The following is a 20,219-nucleotide window of genomic DNA, read 5'->3' on the forward strand; positions in this document are numbered from 1 at the left end:
CCCTATATTAGGTTAGGGGTTCGAGCCCAGGCTTCAGCATCAGGAGGAGGGTGCCACGTGGCACATCGACGTTGTTACGCACACCTTTTAATATATTTATATACATTTGACTTGTTAATCATGTATGCCATTGAAGAATCTCACCCAAAATAATAATTAGGATTGTTGCCAAAAAAGAAATTATAATTAGGGCTAAGGGAATAATTTGACATATCTCCTCTTAGATGCTTTCTTTGGTTCCCGCCAGAATCAGAAAAATAAATAAGCAGAGGAGCTCAGAAGACTAGAAAAAGCGCGAGAGATAAGAGAAGAGTCTAAGTCTGTACTCTGTAATGGATGGCGGCAATGGAGAAAGCATAGTGATGAAAATGAATGGAAGTCATTCCGCAATCGAACAACCTTATAGTTATTGCGATGTTGAGCAGATATGGCCTCTATACTTCCCGCAAATTCAGCTCACTTTCCAAGATTGGAGATACCTTCTCATTTCCAAGCTTTCTTGTTTCTTCGCTACTCCCCGCGCTAAGCATCTCGTTTCTCAGGTTTTACTTTTATTTTTCTAATGCGTCATTTTTAATTGGTTAGATTAATCAAGCTTTGCAGTTGTACTTGTGCCCTAAATTTGTTTGGGTTGTTCAATGATTTCAAGTGATTTTATTGAATACTTAGTTTCTGTCATGTATTGAATTTTTCAATTGTGGTATATATATATATATATATATATATATATAATATATATATATAATTATATATATATATATATATATATAATATTATATATATATATATATACTTGTGTGGATCCGGTTCACGTCAACATGAGTGTGCACCGGGCAAAACAATATATCATTACTGAACAATCCACTCTATTATGCGAAAACCCACTATATTATGTAGAAATCCACTATATCATTCAGACCCACACTATATCATGCAAAAACTCACTATATTATTCAGACACACTTATTATGTCATTCAAACACACACTATATCATACAGAAACTCACTATATCATTTAGACACACACTATATCATACAAAAACTCACTATATCATTAAGAACTACACTATATCATGCAGAAACTCACTATATCATTCAACACACACTATATCAAGTTTCATTCAAACACTCATTATATCATGTAGAAATTAAATCATTTCATATGTTAGAACATGTGTCATGATATATACTACGCAACTTAGATCTTCTTGTATGTTAAAACATTTTAACTAATTCCTCTATTATATTGCATATGATTTCACATTATGTTTTTTGTTAATAAAATATACTTATTGTATATAAGTTCACTATATCTCTTTAGAATTCACTATATGAAGTTAATATCTTACCAACCCGGTGTACACTAAGTCAGTGTGCACCGGGTCCATTTGTATATATATATATATATATATATATATATATATATAATATATATATATATTATATATATATATATATATATATATATATATACTAGGTTGCACCAATACGGGTACGTATATGGATACGGGTACGGGTACGGGGACGGAAAACGGCAAAATCAAAATTTCAAAAAACGGGTACGGCTTGGATTCGGCAAAAAAAAATATTTTTTAATGAAAAATATTAAGTTCAAATTTTCCTACATCTCCATTAAATTTTTGTACAAAAATATCAAAGACCTGCGTATGAAACTATTGAGAAAAAGCTTTCCTTCCTATAAATAATTTGATTTTAGTTAAAAAAAAAAACAGTAACATACTAAATAAAGTTGTGCAAAGACCAAAGACAGCTGTAAAGTAGTATAATACACCACTCACTTTCACGTTTCACGTGCCTTTTTTAATCACCTTTACCCTTCCCTTTCCCCACATACTGTACAAAAGAAAAAAAATAAACCAGAAACTGACTTTCTCTCTCCCCTTATCTTCTTTCCTTCTCTCTCCTCTGATCTTATTTTTCTCTCTCCTCTGATCTTCTTTTTCTCTTTCCTCTGACGAGAGGGTTGTTCCGGTCTGCGTTGAAGAAGAAAACCGGCGAGAGGAAACCGGTGAAGACCTTGGGTACGTGGGTTTAGTGTGAAATACGTACCCAGCCCGTCCCCGCGTTCGAATTTTCCATCCCCAACATCAGCCCACGTACCCGGCTCAATGGATTCGTTCTGGGTACGAATCCCAGGCGAATCCGTACCGTACCGCGTACCCGTACCCGGTACGGGAAACGGTCCCTGGGAGCCGTACCCAGGCATCATAGTATATATATATGTGGGTAAGATCACATGAGAATACTCCTTACATAAGAAATGAGAAATGAGAATGAATCTCAACCACACGATTGGATTAGAGTTACAACACTTGTTAGTTAGAACAATTTTTTGATTTTTTTTTTCTAATATTCCTTTTTTGAAGTTACATTACTTTTTCATTAGAATTACATCACTTGTTCAAAGTTATAGCGCGTGAAATCCATTTTCATTTCTCATGCAAGTATGCATTTTCATTTCTCATGCAAGCCTATATACTCCTCGCGTTTGCAAATTAATGTGTGATTAGGTTTGGACACGCATATTAAGAGCAAATAGTAGAGGTATATAGGCTTTTTGAGTAGATAGAATAAAGGTAAGTATTAAAAAAACTGATTGAATGAGAGAAAGAGTTAGTGGAGGGCACTATATGTGTACATGAAGAGAGAGTGTGTGTGAGAGATAGTTAGTGGAGGGACCTATATACATGGATTGATTGGGTTGGGTGGGATACGTTATACTATTTAAGGTAACATGATATCTATTTATGAACTGACCAAATTATATACACGACAATTATTTGAGGACGGAGGGAGTATTGATTCGTTTATGTATTAATTAGAACAATTGCAATAGCGAGTGTGTTGAGCATTATATGTCGCCTTGTTAGTGTTCATTTGCGTGTTGTTGGCTGTGTAATTGTGTTTGATGTATGCTGATCATACCGATTTAAACTAGATAATGATTTATTTTGAGTCCACCTTAATGTTAGGTGTAATTGTGAATGATTCTAACAGTTTATGGCTTTGTTCTCTAGATCTATGTTACTCGTACTTAGGTACTTGTGTTGGACATGATACGTGTCCAGGTGTGACTCAGCTATTCTATTAAAGAATTTCATGATTTTGGCCAATGATGGAGTGTCAAAGTGTCATCATCTCAAGACGGTTTGCGCTCTAATAAAGTGCCACGGGCACATGATTGAATTTCCGCCTTATAGTAATGTAGCTTCATTTCAACTCTTTCCATTTTGATTGGTTTAATCCTGGTGGCGAGAGAGGGGTTGACTTATGACTTTGGTAGAGTTAAAATGATTTTAATTGCAAGGCCATTTTTGTAATGTCCTAAGTGCTTACTGCAATTCCATCAGAGTTGTGAAAACATTGACGATCTTAGCAGCATGTAGGAAAGGTGTTTTGTGTTAAACGAATTTTCGTAAATTATAACATCTCTGTGGTTCGTAAATTGATAGCTAACTAAAATTACCAACCCTGTTGGCATAATGATTTTTCATATGGTTATACCCAATTATTGATTGATTCACTATATAATGTTTTTATCCATCTCTATATGAATCTTGGATCTATTTTTTTGGGAGTCAACATCTGTATCATGCTCCCCATTTTAGTTTGTATTCTTGAACTCGATTTCTCCAGTATCTGAATGACACATTTTTAGCCTGTAGGTTGTCAATTTGTCATTCCTACCATTAGAAATGAGCATAGCATCTGTTATTAAGAACTTCTGAATGCCATTTGAAATGTGCAGTTCTGGTGGTTCTTGATAATGGTTCTGGAGCATTTTGTTTTATTAGTTGATAGACAATTTGATATTTGTAATGAGATTCAACGATGGTTTATTATGGATTTGTAGAATAAATAACAATGAGCTACATCACACATGTCATGCTCATAGCAGTATCGGACTGCTTTCATCAGTTGCCAGTTGAAGACTCAAACAGTGGATATCAACTTCTTGTAATGGCATTCTTGCTAATTTTGACTCTAATGTGGATCGAGATGCTAGTAGCCTAGTACACTTGACACAATGGCTAATGTTGTGTCCCTAAGTTTAGCTTTATGGACTTAAAGTATGTTTAATTGCTTTCATAGGAAGCACTATGGCTCTTAAAGCATGGCTTTTTATGTTGCAGCATTTGTTTGGTTAATGTTACTTTTATTAGTTATAAGGCCTAGTGCTTCCACAGCTGTGTTAGTTTATTAGTGGGCTATAACTTGCAGGCATTTGGTTAGTTCTGTACTTTGCATGTCTGACAAGTATAAGAGTTTGTAGTTAGTTTCCAACTTTTGTTATGTTTCCTGTTGGAGTAGGGAACAGATCCTTTTTCCTATAAATAAGGGTTAGGTGCCATAATGAAAGTGGATGTCTATGATATTAATAATTATGTTAAGCTGTTGTACTTGAACAATGGGTGAGAGAAATTTGTCGAGGGATCTAGATTTTACTTCATTGCCACTAAAGTCAAACTTAGAAGCTAGAACTTAGAAGTTTCTGCTTCTTAAGATCTACTGGAAGAGACATCTGTTTGGTATCAGGCTCTTTTATGAGCATTTATAGGTCCTCTTAGCATTTTGTCTGGTCACAAAAAATCAGTTAAATTTATGATTTTCAAATGCTGACTTATTTCTTTATGTTTTTATCCCCTCATTGTCAAAGAGATTTGACGTAGAAATGCAATGTATAGGTAAATCATGAAGATGACACATTCTTTTTACCACTCAACTTTCAAGAGTTCAGGAAGATATGTGACCTTGAATGTTTCTATGTAAATCTGGAAGAATACCCGAAAGAAGCTCTCTTGTGTCTGGGTGCTGCCATTCATAAGGTATAGAATGCATTAAGGCAGTAACCAAAGATCTTCAATTAGCCTACTTCTGTTTCACTTTTGAAGATATTCTGGTGCTTGCATAATATCTGTGTATGATTGATATGCTTTTCTACTGATTCAGGTTACACCTCTCCATGAAAAAAGCAAGTTAGAATCTCATATGAAGATAAATATCCGGCTTCATAACTACCCAGAATCAATGATTGCTTTGAGGAACTTAAAAGCAGCTTATATAGGTTTAACCTAACAACTTTGATTTGATGCTTTGTTTCAACTTTCTTTTTGATTTTTTGAAAAATCTCTGAAATTACTAAATCAGAAGTCCAGTTCTGCCAGAAAGAGAAACTGATTATATGTTTCTGGGTATGTGGTGGTAGACAGGCTGGTATCTGTGCGCGGTACTGTTGTAAAGGTCAGCACTGTTCGACCACTGGTGATGGAGATGACTTTTAAATGCATTCAGTGTGGAGCTGACATCCCACGTTTCTTTCCTGATGGGAAATACTCTCCTCCAGCAACTTGTATTATGAGCTGCTGCAAAGGAAAAACGTTTGCTCCAATTAGATCTACTGCACAGTCCATTGATTTTCAGAAAATAAGGTAAGCTTTGTCCTGTTGGAGATCTATGTCCTTCTGTATTCATGTAATGAATGCACAGGTTATTGAAATTCCTTTAGCTGTAAAGAAGAGTTACCTGTAAACAAAAGGGGCTCAAAACTTCAAATGGTACTTCCCTGCTGAAAATAAATTTTTATTCGGACCTTCTACACAGCTTAGGAGAGATAAGTTCGCTTTTTTTTTTTTAAAACTGTGTGGTAGTGGTTGATTCATTTGTCATGTCAATCTCTTAATCGTAACTAAGGAAAATCTGGGTGCTTCAAATAAACAAAGTTAGTGCTTGCAAATTTGCATTGTGTAGGACATCCTAGAATGAAAAAAATCGTCATTTTTTTTCAGAACAGAGGGAGTATATTGTTGTATGTAAACAGCAGGAAGATCTGTGATCTGACTTATTATCTCTAGATTGCAGGAGCTTCTCAAACCTGAAAACCATGAAGAAGGCCGGGTTCCTCGGACAGTAGAATGTGAACTTACTGAAGATCTTGTTGATGTTTGTATCCCTGGCGATGTGGTGACAGTTACTGGAATTATAAGGCAAATTAACAATTACATGGACCTTGGAGGAGGTACAGCTAAAAATTGCAGGAAACCTAGAGCAAAAATATACTTCCTCTATTTTTCTGCTAAGTTGTTGCATTTATTCTTTACATGTTGGCCAACGCACAACTTAGACATTTAATATCTCTAATTATACATAAGTACAAATTATTAAAAGTTGATATTTGGAAAGTTTATATTGAGATGAATCTGACAAGATCCCACTTGACTATGTTTTCTTTGTGAACTAATAACCAAAGACCGTCAAACTACATTATATGAATAGTGTCATAAGTCAATATGGAACAACTAAAAAAATGGAGGAAGTATAATTTTGAGTTGTATGTGCACTTTTATGGTTGTCATATAACTCATATTGTCTTGGTTACCGGTTCTCCCACTTATAGAGCTTGTTCATAGATTACATTCTGTTATCATATCTTCTTAAATACTCTCATTTTCTTAGCTCAAATTTAAGCTTCAACTAGAGTTTCGCTCGATTAAACCAACAACTCGTAATAAATAAATCTCAATTTACAATTATCAGAGACTACAACCTGATTTTGTGTCTTTCTCTCATGTTCTCATTGTTTAGATGTAATTTGAGCTTGAGCTACAGTTCAGCTTGGATTAGCTTCCTGTTTGGTCATTTTATATACAGAACTTGGCAAATCATCATGACAAAATGACTATGTATTACTTGTACTATGTTAGTTTTTAATTTTCTTGCATATTAGTACCAAAGCTTAACCAGGATAATATAGCCTTTTAAGCTTAAATATTTTAGGTAAATCTAAAAGCAAGTATCAAGGATTATACTATCTATATCTGGAAGCAGTCTCTGTAACAAATTCCAAATCACAGTCCGTTCCTGAAGATTCTGAGTACTCCACTGCTGATGCTAGAGCAACCGAGATGTCTGACTTATATTCATTTTCTCCAAGGGATTTGGAATTCATTGTGAAGTTTAGTGAGGAACACGGTCCTGATGTCTTCCGTCAAATGATTCACTCGATCTGTCCATCTATATATGGTCATGAAATCGTAAAGGGTAAGCTTCCACTCCTTTTTTTCGGTTGAAAAACTGCAGTGCATTTCTTCACATTTTCTTCAAACTCAATGCTGAGATGTTTACAGATCAATGCATGTAAGTAATTGCTCAATAATGCAAAAAGAAAGTTAAGGTTTGACCTTCAACATTACCATTTGGAGTCTGGAACTGCATATAGTTTCTTACATTTGTTTGTGTTTATGGATATTAAGATGTGTAATCAACTGCTTTCTGAATGTAAATAACACATATTCATTTTTATGTTCTCACATCTAGCTGCATTGCCTTTCCAAATTTAATGATTACAGAAAGTAGACCATCCTCAGAAACATGAGAGCTCATGCTAAGGCCGTATCAAAAATTGAAGGCTGCTGCGTTGTTGGAAAGGAACCAGCTGCAGTATGCTTAGGCCATTCCCTTATGGTGGGAAAAATGAGGCCTTGGTACATGTTCCAAGCTACTGTAGGCTAGCGATAATAGTTGGGTGCATGTCAGGCCTTGTGTTTTTAAATGAATAAAGAAGGAATATCTAGGTATTTGCATTGCAGCAGTCCCATCAGAAATTTAGGAACATGGAAATGAGAAAGAAGAAGAGAATTTGGGGGAAAATGATAGTTGATTGTAATTGGTGCAAATAAATAATCAGCAACAACATAAGTACATGTTCTTTTTCTGAAACTTTGGTCTACCTTGCTACTTCTCTGTCTAAAAAGCACGAAGAAGGTTGGAGTGGCGTTCTCGGGCCCATCCCAGAGTAGTTCACTCTTAAACGTCCTCGGACTCCCCTTGGCAGATAGCCCTCGGATGACGGATAGCTAAGACGGTTCCTCAAAACCTCTTGTACAAATAATTTTGTTCTAGAAGCGCACTCTATTCAATGTTACAAGCTATCTCCATGACAATGCGACTGTAGTCGCACACGTGACTCCTGCCATGTTTTTTCCCTAAATCATCTCTAGAATGATATCCTCTATTGATTATCTTGCTAGCTTTACCTTAATTAGGACTTTGATTAAAATTTCTTTCTTGTAAGTTACACTATGTAGGGATGGCGATAAGGATCCAAGTTATAAATGCAAGCTCACAGTTATGTGAAATATATCTTAATAGCATGGAAGTAGTAAAAACTAACCCCCCCCCCCCCCCCACCATTATCTAAGGTTTTAAATTGCAGTTATAACTGCGATTGCAGAAACAAGTCGTAACTGCGATTGCAGAAACAAGTCGTACTGTTTTGTGATGTCGCATAAAGGGTGGTGGTTGATATGTTTTGAATGTTGTATTCGTGCGTCGTATTGGATTACAATCTGTCGGTATAGATTTTGTATTGGCCATATTGGCTCTTTATCGGTGGTATCAACCGACACATAATTGTCTGTAACACTATGGAAATATTGGTCGGAAAACTTGACAAAAACATTCATATTGACCAATACATTGCATATTATGATCGAAAATTATGCCTCAAGCCCTCAACCAAATGGAAAGCAGTTTTGCATACAACTTGCATCAAGTCGTAATTGTTCTCTTGCTTTGAAGTCACAATATCTTGTTTATTTTTCCACAGCGGGAATAACTTTAGCTCTTTTTGGTGGAGTGCGCAAGCATTCCATGGATCAGAATAAAGTACCTGTCAGAGGAGACCTTCATGTGATTATAGTTGGTATGCATGGTCTATGGTTCTTATTTGCTAACTTCAATTTCGAATCTTGTCTTTGAGCTTCAGACTACTACATACAAGTGCAGAAGCAGAACTGACTTTTGTATACTCAGGTGATCCTGGATTGGGAAAGAGTCAATTACTTCAAGCTGCAGCTGCTGTTTCTCCACGTGGAATTTATGTCTGTGGAAATGCTACGACTAATGCTGGCCTTACTGTAGCTGTTGTGAAGGATCGTATGACAAGTGATTATGCTTTTGAGGCTGGTACTGATTCTAGCCTCTCTCTTTCTTTTACGGGAGCATTGATGTCTATATCCAGTTGCCAATTTTTGACTGAAACTTGCATAGTATGCATCTATTTCTTAATTAGCCAATTAGGTCTATTTGGTGAAGCTTTTCAAAAACAGTTCTGTTTCTCAGAACTAGTTTTGCAGAAAGTATTTCTAGAGAATATGTGAGGGTGTTTGACGTATCTTTGTCCAAGCACTTCTAAGAAACAGAAACAGTTTTCTGTTTGGCCCCCATTTGTGCTGAGTTTTTGGAGTATTCTTTTCCATCGAGTTATAAATAAATATCTAAATATATATTTTTTAATTGTAAGTTTCTTTTAGTACACTGTTTAGGATTTAGTAAAATTATGAAAAGTTGATTAATCCATCATGAGTTCATGACCATTGACTAGAAAAAAAAGCAATTGTCAATGTTATCTTCATCCTCTTGCATCAACTGCACCTTGGATGCATCAAGCTAGAATTGTATTGCTGAATCTTTTTCTAAACTCTAAACTAATCTAACGGCATTTCAAGGGGACCTTCTAAGTAACAGTGAATTGCTGCTTAATTTGTCCATGTAGCATTACAATGAAGAGGAGTACAAGGATACATCTTGTACTTCCCCAATTCAATGATAATTTAAAGAAATTAGAGTTTTATCTCTACCATAACCCCGAAAAAAGTCAGATCAGCAAAGGTTTTCTATATTTCCTAAACACTATTTCTTAATGTTGTTTTATTTAGTAAAAGATAACGGGTGGAAGGTGGCTGGAAGCATTTTGATGATGGAAGTTGGAGAGGAGTTGTGCTATGTCATGGGGAAGATGAAAGAGAAAGCTGATATGAGGAGGCCATGAGAGAGAGAGTTCAGAGAGCAGTAGTAGTTTAGAATGTCATTTCTATTTTTATCAGGGGTAATATTGTCTGCCCAAAAATTTCATCAGATGAAGTATTCAGCTCCCGGACAAACACCTTTGAGATGCTCCAATTTGGAGCTTCTGAGTTCTGTCTATGGCCTTAAGAAACAAGGTTCTGCTTCTCAGTTTTACCTTCATTTGGCCTAGCTTCTGTTTTCAACTTAGAGAAAGAGCTCTACGAACAAGGCCAAACACTGTCTTAGTTACATAGCAAGAGGGAGTTGGGCATTGCAATTTCATCTCTTTCCCATTTCCATTCAATGAGAAATCTATCATATGATGATTTCAATAACCTATTTGGCCTAGTGATACATCCTTCACTTGAATGTTTCTACTTTACTAATAGCACATAGCTATCAACTTCTGTTTTTTCTACTACTTGTGAAGCAGGATGGGTATTGCAATAACATTGTGTTGCCTGCAAGTATGTGAACATACATTCTTTAGAGAATCTTTCATATATACATTTGAGAAAAGAGCTCTTAGATCCTCTTGAATATATTCTGTCTTGGTTTCTCATCGTTGACGTTATGTCAAGCTGTCAAATGCTAGAAACTCAAGTTTTCAGGTATTGTGTTTTATGATTAATGGTGTCGAAAACTCTTAGTTCTCATTGAAGAATCCTGAGGTTACCATATGACTTTCTTTGTATCTTCTATGCTAGCAAAATGGGAAGTGTGACAGCCAACCTTTCTAACCTTTGATCAATAAAGAGAAGGGAAAGTGGTCTTTCTTGGTGGCAACATTTAATTTTCTATAATCAATGCACATATGCCAATCATTTACTACTCGTAGCAATTAATTCATCTTTTTCATTTTTTACAATACTAGTACCTCCCTTTTTAGGAACCACTTGAAGTGGGCTCACCCAATGATGGAGGCACGCAACTTGTTATACTAGAATAAAGCTTTGTCTCGTAGGGAGAAGCCAAATAGGCTAAAGTCATATAACCTAATAAAAAATAAACCTAAGGTTCAATAACTGGTACTTAGGGAAGTCAGGATCGAATCTATAGAGAGATAGCTATGCTATAATGTTTGAGCTCTAATACTAAACTAACTAAATCAGATAAAAGAGAGTTGGTTTATTGAACTAAATGCAAATAATCAAGTCAAGAAATCAAATAAGGGAAAAACTAGGGAAACCGTTCACTAAATAAGGGAAAGACTAGGGAAACCGTTCACTGTGTATGCAATTTAGGATATAATAAATCAATCCAACTAGGGCACATGTAATTTCTTTCGAATATTACCTCCCTTGACGCTTACTAAGCAGTTCTCTCATGGTCATAGATTGTTAAGCCTATTATTGAGAGCCTATATAAAATCCTACCTCTTGGCTTATAACATTGTATTGCAACAATAATCAAACAAATTTGGTTGAACTTGCATATTAGCAAAACTAACTCAATAGTAAGAATCAAATAGATTAGTCAAGTAAACAATCATTCATTCATTCAATCCATCATATGCACACAGAGATCTCCAATTCTCTAGAAATTAAACTACTCACTCATAATTAGAAAAATCATAATCATAATAATATAAGCAAACATATAATAAGGAAGAATTAAAAAAGGAATAGTAAGGGATGAGAAACAATTACCAATTGAAGAATGAATGTTGAAAAGAATTACTCTGAAATCTTGAATGTGCTCACAAAGTATACTAAACTAGGGTTCTTCGAGAGAATAAAACTACTTAAAAAAACTTAATAATAAAATAAAATGTGGTTTTTATTACTAAAAGAAGAGATGTTTATATTAAAACCGTAAACTGTGCAACACGCGCACTAAAGAACATGAAAATCGACCCGTCCAGATAGCCGAGGAAGATTCTGCCGGACCGAGCGGTTGTCAGGTACAATAGAATGTTTGTCTCGCCTGACCAGGCAGTGCATGGCCCGACCAGGTATTCTTCAGGTGTCTTTTTCTTCACCAAAACATCGACTCGCCCAGCCCACCCGAGCAAGATGTGTCGGGTCGGCCCGCAAGCAATTTGCTTTCTTCTCAATTCCTTTTCAAATGTTCAAATATGGCTAAACCCGACTTGGCGATTAGCAGGTAGCAAAATTATACCATTCTCTATCTTTGAGACGCTACGACTTTAGTTTTAAAGGCACAAGGCGCATAGAGGCGCACGCATCCTATAAGCGAGGCGCACCTCATAAACCTTAAAAATCAATTATAAAACATATATTACACTCAAAACAAATATCATGAACAAAATATTAGCTGCTTGTATTTAAAAATATACAGTTACAATCTAGCTATTATTAGAAGAGTTAACTATAAAGTATTTTTTTAAAAAAATATTCTGACCAAAGGCTAAGAAGAAACAGAAGCAGAAGTTAGCTGCATCAAAAGATAAGAAGAAAAGAAGAAGAGGTGAGTAGAAGAAGAAAAGGAGAAGCGTAAAAGAAGAAAAAAGACAAATGAAAAAAGACAAAAGAAAAGAGAAGAAAAAAGAAAAAATAAAGAAAGAGCATGTGACTATTCACTTCAGCACTTCACTATTTCTCCCTCTTGATAGTAGGGTACAACTCATCATAGAAGTTAAGAGAATGCTTGAGGAAGTAAATCGAAGAGCCCCTCAAGGTAGATTGAAGAGCAACCCTCAAAAAAAGAAGATCGAAGAGGATGAACCTGTATATTAATGGCGGTGGTAACCATGGTGGCGCTCTAGTAACAACCTCTGTCATGAGGATTGACCTCTAATTGTCAACTTATGCCAAACTTTGAGGATTAGGGTTTCCCTAGATTGGGGCTTTTACTGTTGGAAGCGTGATGGACACACACAATATTTTGGTAGAATAATATAAAGAAAAGAAGACAAAATGCACTAAATAATAACTCTTATATTTCTTATATGTGTCTTACAAAAAGACTTACATAATGCATTTATATAAGGGTATTGTAAACTAATTAATGAATGTTACTCCTTTGTCTTCTCTCGTCATTCTAACATATTAATGACATTCCTTGATTTTCTCCCTATCAAGTATTGTATTGTCAAGTTTAATTGCTAATTTTAACACTCCCCCTTAAACTTGACCTTCTCACAATCCCGATTAATTTTTGCATTCGAATGAAGTCTTCAAACTTTATTGGCTTTGTAAAGATATCAGCAATTTGGTCCATCGACTTAACAAACTTCAATTCAATTTCCTTCTGTTCAATGCATTGTCGTATGAAATGAAACCTCGTATCAATATGTTTGCTTCGGTCATGTAAAACTGGATTTTTGGCCAAAGCAAGAGCTGACTTATTATCGGTCATAATCTTAGTGGACTCCATTTGTGGTAGTTGGAGTTCCTTCAATAATCTTCGTAGCCATATCGAGTGACATGCACACGAGGTTGCAACAATATATTCTGATTCACATGTAGAGAGTGTAACAATTGGTTGTTTCTTTGAACTTCATGAAACAACATTATTACCAAGTAAAAATACAAAATCAGTTGTACTTTTGCGATCATCAACATCTCTAGCAAAATCACTATCACAATATCCTTTAAGTTCGAAATCATCTGAAGTAGAGTATAACAACCCATGATCTAATGTGCCTTTCAAATAACGGAGAATTCTCTTTTGCCTTCAGATGAGAAGTAGATGGATTCTCCATAAACCGACTTACTAGTCCAATAGAAAATAAGATGTCTGGCCGAGTAAATGTCAGATTCGTAGACTTCCGACCAAACTCTTATATAAGGTTGGATTCACCTTTTCTCCATAAGGATCATTTTTCGATAATTTCAGCCCACATTCCATTGGAGTGCTCACTGGATTAACATTTAACATATTGAATTTCTTCAATACTCATTTTGTATAAGCTTCTTGTGAGATAAACATTCCTTCATCACTCTGAGTAACTTCAATTCCTATATAATAGGACAGGAGTCCCACATCTGTCATCTCAAATTTGCGTGCCATTCTTTTCTTAAACTCTTCAAACATTTCGATACTACTTCCTGTGAAAATTAGATCATCTACATAGATGCAAACATAGAACACATCGTTGTTTTTTTCCTTGACATAGAGTGCATATTCATGAAGACACCTGGCAAATCCATTTTCTTGCAAGTATTTATCAAGCCGACTATTCCATGCTCGAGGTGCTTGCTTCAACCCATATAAAGCCTTTTTCAATCTTAATACTTTATTTTCTTGTCCTTTGACAACATAACCTTCTGGTTGTTCAATGTACACCTCTTCTTCTAAAAATCCATTTAGACTTCCATTGAAATTGCGCTGCTATTGAAATTAGCAACCTCACTGTCTCTAATGGGGCAACTCGGGCAAATACCTCTTCATAGTCAATTCCTTGTTTTTGCTTATAACCTTTAGCAACACGCCTCGCTTTGTATCTTTCAACATCATGATTGGCATTCCACGTGATTTTGAATACCCATTTGACTCCTATCGCCTTCTTGCCTTTTGGGAGTGGTGTCAATTCCCATGTTTCATTCTTTTGAATAGAGTGTATCTCTTCATTCATTGCACGAATTTATTCCTTTTGTTTCTTTGCTTCATTGAAGCTCATTGGTTCAATATCAGAAAATAAGCAAAATAATGAAGTATTGTCTTCAAGCCTTTCGGTGACTTCATAAAGATCAGAAAGACTTCTAAACCTCTTCGGTCCTTCACTTGAACTAGAAGACTCTCCACTTGATTGCGATGTAGGTGATGTACTATGAGGAGATGTTGGTGGAGTAGTGGGTGTAGCCTCTGGAATATGATGTGTCGAATTTTCTTCACCAAAATAAGGAAGAAAGTTGTAAGATTCTTCCTCTTTGGTGATGTTCCAATCCCATATTGCCTCTTCATCAAATTCTACATCTGTGCTAATCACTAACTTGCTAGTGCTTGGATTGAACAACTTGTAACCCTTAGACTTTTCATCATATCCAATGAAAAGTAATTTTTCACTTCGATCATCAAGCTTGGACCTGAGTTGCTTGGGAACTTGTGCATAAGCAATGGAACCAAATATCCGAAGATGTGATACACATGGCTTCCATCCACTCCAAGCTTCTTGAGGCGTAACATTCTCTAAGCTCTTTGTAGGGAAACGATTTGACAAGTAAACTGCACATGAAACTGCTTCTGCTCAAAACTCTTTAGGCATCTTCTTGTTTTTCAGCATAGAATAGTCCTATTCTTTCTTTCCGCTACACCATTTTGTTGTGGCGTTCTTGGAACAGTAAGTGGTCTGCGTATTCCATGGTCCTCACAGTATTTGTTGAATTCATTGGATGTGAACTCACCACCTCTATCTGTTTTGAATGCTTTAATCTCATAACCACTCTCTTTCTCAACCATTGCTTTGAACTTCTTGAAGGTGTCAAATGCTTCTGATTTATTTTTCAATAAATAAACCTATGTTTTTCTGCTATAATCATTAATGAAAAGAATAAAATATGAACTTTTACTAGGTGATGGGGGTTTGATTGGTCCGCATATATCTGAATGCACCACTTCAAGTGGCTTCGTTGCTCTTGAAATAGATTGTTTTGGAAATACCTTTTTTGGTTCCTTACCAAGTAAACATGCTTCACAAAGTTGATTAGGATGATCAATATAAGGCAATCCTCTTACCATTTTCGTATGTCCAATCTCTTTAAGACTTTCAAAATTAAGGTGACCAAATCTCATGTGCCACTTCCAAGAAGGATCTTCAGCACAAGTCTTCAAACATGGACCAATTGTTTGTAGATTAATCAAGAATATTCTATTCTTCGTCATAGAAACAGTAGTTATTAGATTAGAGTTTCTATCACGAAGCCATAACTTTTGTCCCTCCATCATAATTTTGCATCCATTGACCTCTAAGAGCTGACCCACACTTAAGATATTACTTCTTAAGTTTGGAATGTAGTAAACATCTGGAATTAATTTATGACTTGAATCTTTTAATTCAATCATAATCGTACCTTTTCCCTCAATTTTTACTTTTGAGCCATCGCCAAAAGTAACGTTGCCTGTCACACTTATGTCTAGATCAACAAATTTGTTCTTGTCTCCTGTCATGTGGTTACTCGCTCCATTGTCAAGATACCACGTTAAATTATCATCCCTCTTATCTTTTATTTTGAGAGTTAACAACATAGTTGATTCTTTTGTATCATCCTTATTTTCAATAAGATTTGTTTCTTCCTTCACCTTTTTTGAATAGCATTCCCATGCAAAATGGCCATATTTGTTACAATTGTAACATTGAATATTAGCTTTATCATTACTTCTCTGGTTTTGATTCATTCCTCTACCCCGTTCACGACCTCTAGTACAAGTTTCACCTCTATAATAATTTTGGGAGTTTCGATAATGACCCCCTCTTCCTTGACCACAACCATTGCCACGACCACGTCCTCGTTAGCCGCCTCTACCACGTGATTGATAATGTTGCTTATCACGTGTAAATCCTTTATTGTTAAAGGATGTCCTGGCTTGCAGCACCTGCTCATCTTCCTTCTTTCCTTTCTTAACCATTCGCTGTTCATGGGCTCGAAGTGACTTATTCAATTCATCGATTGTTATTGAATTCGAGTCCTTATTTGACTCTTCAATAGCAACCACTACGTGGTTGAAATCAGAATTGAGCGAACGCAATATTTTTTCTACTACTCGAGAATCTTCCATCGATTCTCCAAGCCTCTTCATTTGATTCACAATGTTTAGAACTTTTGTGAAATAATCTGAGATGGATTCTTTCTCCATCATCTCAAGTTTTTCAAACTCTCTTCTTAGAGTTTGAAGTCGAACCTTCTTTACTCGACTTACACCTTCAAAGGAATTTTGAAGGGTATACCATGCGAACTTGTTGCATTAGCAACTTTTTCAAACATGTCATCATCCAAACCTTGATGGATGATTGTAAGTGCATTCTGATCCTTTTTCCTCTCATTATCCAAAGCTTCTTTCTCTGTTTGGTTTAACTTTGTTTCATCTTCCGATTGTGTATAACCTTTCTGAACAATCTCCTAAACACCTTGGGCTCCAAGAATTGTTCTCATACGTAGAGACCACTTATCATAATTTTCTTTTGTAAGTTTAGGATATTGAAAAGCTACAACATTAGTTTTTGACGCCATAATATAAACACTAGCTCTGATACCACTTTGTTGGAAGCGTGATGGACACACACAATATTTTGGTAGAATAATATATAGAAAAGAAGACAAAATGCACTAAATAATAACTCTTATATTTCTTATATGTGTCTTACAAAAAGAATTACATAATGCATTTATATAAGGGTATTGTAAACTAATTAATGAATGTTACTCCTTATTTTTCTCTCGTCATTCTAACATATTAATGACATTCCTTGATTTTCTCCCTATCAAGTATTGTATTGTCAAGTTTAATTGCTAATTTTAACATTTACAATTACGATTTAAATCAAAGCAATTTTATTCAATTAGATGAGGAATCTTGGTCGATTTTACAAGTTAAAGCTTGGGTAAGTTTTAATTTATAGAAAATTCGAATCTTTCTAGTTGGAAACTTAGATCTCATCTTTATATCTCGCGTTTCTACAAGAAGCGGTAAAGGTGTTGCGCCTAGCGCTTCACGGAAGGCGACTTGAGACGCGCACCTCCTTGCGCGTCGTAGGTCACTTCGCCCTATGTTGCTCAGACACGGATACGGGTGTCGTGTCCAAGTAGGGATCGGAGGATCCGACACTCTAGTCCCAAAATTTGAGGGATACGGCGATACGGTCAAAAGAGTGTCTTGCCCAATTTTCTAGACACGGGTATCTGAAAAGTGTCGGAAAAAAATTGGATACTTGAGATGTTTTTCAAAAAATACATTTATTTTGAAATTGAAAATTAAAATAAATAATAAAGAGTAACAAGTTTTTTAGTACGAGATAGCATAAAAAAAAATACTTTAGTTATATAAACTTGTGTTCAATTAGCGTATCTCTAATATAATGTTACTTATGCCCGTAAAAAAAAAAATATAATGTTACTTATGAGTTATGACAACTTTTTTTTTAAGGCCCAACTATACCTAGCCCACTTTAATGCTTTCTTTAAAACCCTAGTTGGTAAAACTTTAAGAAAAAAAAAAGAAAAAAAAAAGAGAAGGGGGAGGGGCACAACCACGTAATTAGAAACTGACTGGATTAAATGAAAAAAAAGAGAGGAAGACAGAGAAAGAAAATGTCGGGGGCTAGGGAAAGAAAGAGAAAAAGCCAACTGCCGACCGCCGCCGACTGCCTTTGCCGGAGATCTGACAACACCATCTGGCTCGGAATTCTTGCTAGAACCAAAACCCCATGGTAATTTGTCCTAGTATAAGCATTTTCCTCTTCAATTTCCAGATCTAGGTTTTCGAATCAACCCTAGATCTGTGATTTTTCATCTTCTTTTCTTTCCTCCTCTCTCTCTCGGTCCTCTAGTGTCGACCCTTGAAGAGTATATTCGACACTTACTCCGACACGGGACTCGACACCTTTTCCAGGCGTGTCGCTCGTCGTGTCGCGTGTCGTGTCGAGTCCCTTGAAATGCACCCAAATATGCTAATTCCTACCTTAATAAACCTGAAACTACAAACACACTACAAGGAACACTTTAGTACTAAATTGGCTCCGAAGAGCGCAATTAAGACCATTAATCAATTAGGGACGGGGTTAAAAACTCTATATAAATAAGCACATCAAACTCCCTCAAGCTAGACTTTTGCTTGTCCCAAAGCAAAACTCGTCTGAAAATCAAGAGTTCAAGGAAGAAATAGTCGTTTCACCCAACATAAAATCATTGCAAAAGACATTTAGGTGATTTCAGATCAAATCCAAGTATACCACAAATCACAATCTGTAAAGCTCAACAAATAAGCATCAATCATTGATAATAATCAAAAGAGGCCACTAGATATGCCATACAAATCAATGAGAATGACCTCATAAGGGGGCACTCCGCTTATTTGTAGCACACTCTCCAAGCAGTTAAGGTGTTCCATCCCAACTCTCAAACTCATGTGTTTGAAGGGTGATCAATGATACTCAATTGCCAAACTTTGCGAAGTTAGTCCATAGGCTTGAGCTTATCCTCCACATTTGGTAACCATAGATACAAACAAATCATATGATTCATTAAAGATTGTATGGGGCTAATGGTAGTAGGAGCGCTAAATATTTTGGAAATGTGGTGCTAAGGAGATGAAGTATTACTACAACTTTGATGAAATAACCCACACAACATATTAAGTATCACCACAACTACAACTAATTTTCTTTCTCCTTTTGTGGAATCCAAGCAAAGAATTTCAACTCAATGATTTTCATTATTTTTCTTCACTTTTCTTGAAAGTTCTATAAGCTATACTCTAGCTACTAGCTAATAGGGATAGAGGAGAACAACAATTAGGACTCAAAAATAATAATGCGGAGTCCGTTCTTTTTCCTTGTACACAAATTTTTCTCATTCACTTTCATTCACACCAATAACTAATTCCATCCAACTGTCAACCAACAAACAATTCCTAAATACTTTACAAGCATTCCATCCAACTGTCAACCAACAAACAATTCCTAAATACTTTACAACCAAAGATAGAGGGATGTATTTTTTGGAAAATGAAGAGCTCATAGCATGGTTATCACAAGATATAGGCTTAGTTCAAAGTGGTTAATTAGGGAAACAAATGTAGGAAGGGCTATTTCGTCTTGTGGTGCAATTTCCTACAAGAGTCGTAATCATTTTTGTTTAGCCGTCATATAGTCAATGCATTATTGAAGAGAAAGCACAAGTTCTAGCATCCTTTAGGGAAGTGGGCATACACATATGAAAAAGAAAAATCAGAATATATGCAATTTTTAAGGCACAAAAATCAGAATTAAACCTAAACATGCTTGTTGAACATAAGGAGTGCCACAATTGCGATTCTTATCATAGATCAAAGTACAAAAATGCTATGCTCTGTTGATTGATCATAGGTCTTCCAGTATGAGTGGTATTCGTCTCTCATCTCCCAAAAAGTAGTGCCTCCGAAAAATTTCAAGAGCAACCAAATGCTAAGATGATGAACGGTTTTAATTTGCAATTGTTGGCAATTAGGGGGTCGAATTCTAGTCAAAGCTTGCCAAAAAAAGCCCTAAATGGATAGTTTCAGGTTTCTTTCTATCCCCTCGGATTATCATACCAAAAATTTAGGCAAATTGCCTAAGGGTCAGTCGGCGGTCAGTGTTTGCAATCCGAAAATATAATACAAGATTATGAGATGCATGCTTATGAATTTTAAGAGAACTCAATAATTCAACGATTAAATCAGCGTAAGGTCAATGATACATGCCCTAAACAAAG

At 35.7% G+C, this 20,219-nt stretch overlaps 1 protein-coding gene across 4 annotated transcripts in view; it reads left to right on the plus strand.

The window, feature by feature from the left end:
* Positions 1 to 255: 255 nt before the first annotated feature.
* The window catches only part of LOC104884306 (probable DNA helicase MCM8), a 29,196-nt gene continuing 9,232 nt past the window's right edge, over positions 256 to 20,219 (plus strand). The window contains exons 1-8 of one of the 4 annotated variants that reach the window (XM_048648588.2): positions 256 to 542; positions 4,707 to 4,847; positions 4,972 to 5,086; positions 5,228 to 5,450; positions 5,874 to 6,037; positions 6,796 to 7,059; positions 8,627 to 8,722; positions 8,833 to 8,985. In XM_048648588.2, coding sequence (XP_048504545.1) covers positions 333 to 542; positions 4,707 to 4,847; positions 4,972 to 5,086; positions 5,228 to 5,450; positions 5,874 to 6,037; positions 6,796 to 7,059; positions 8,627 to 8,722; positions 8,833 to 8,985 — 1,366 coding nt within the window. In that variant the 5' untranslated portion in view covers positions 256 to 332. Of the gene's footprint in view, positions 543 to 1,599; positions 2,248 to 4,706; positions 4,848 to 4,971; positions 5,087 to 5,227; positions 5,451 to 5,873; positions 6,038 to 6,795; positions 7,060 to 8,626; positions 8,723 to 8,832; positions 8,986 to 20,219 lie in introns of those variants that run through there. The other 3 variants (XM_048648586.2, XM_010668932.4, XM_048648587.2) reach the window with 3 other exon arrangements.

The sequence above is a fragment of the Beta vulgaris genome, chromosome 7 (assembly GCF_026745355.1).
Source record: "Beta vulgaris subsp. vulgaris cultivar EL10 chromosome 7, EL10.2, whole genome shotgun sequence".
NCBI lineage: Eukaryota > Viridiplantae > Streptophyta > Magnoliopsida > Caryophyllales > Amaranthaceae > Beta > Beta vulgaris.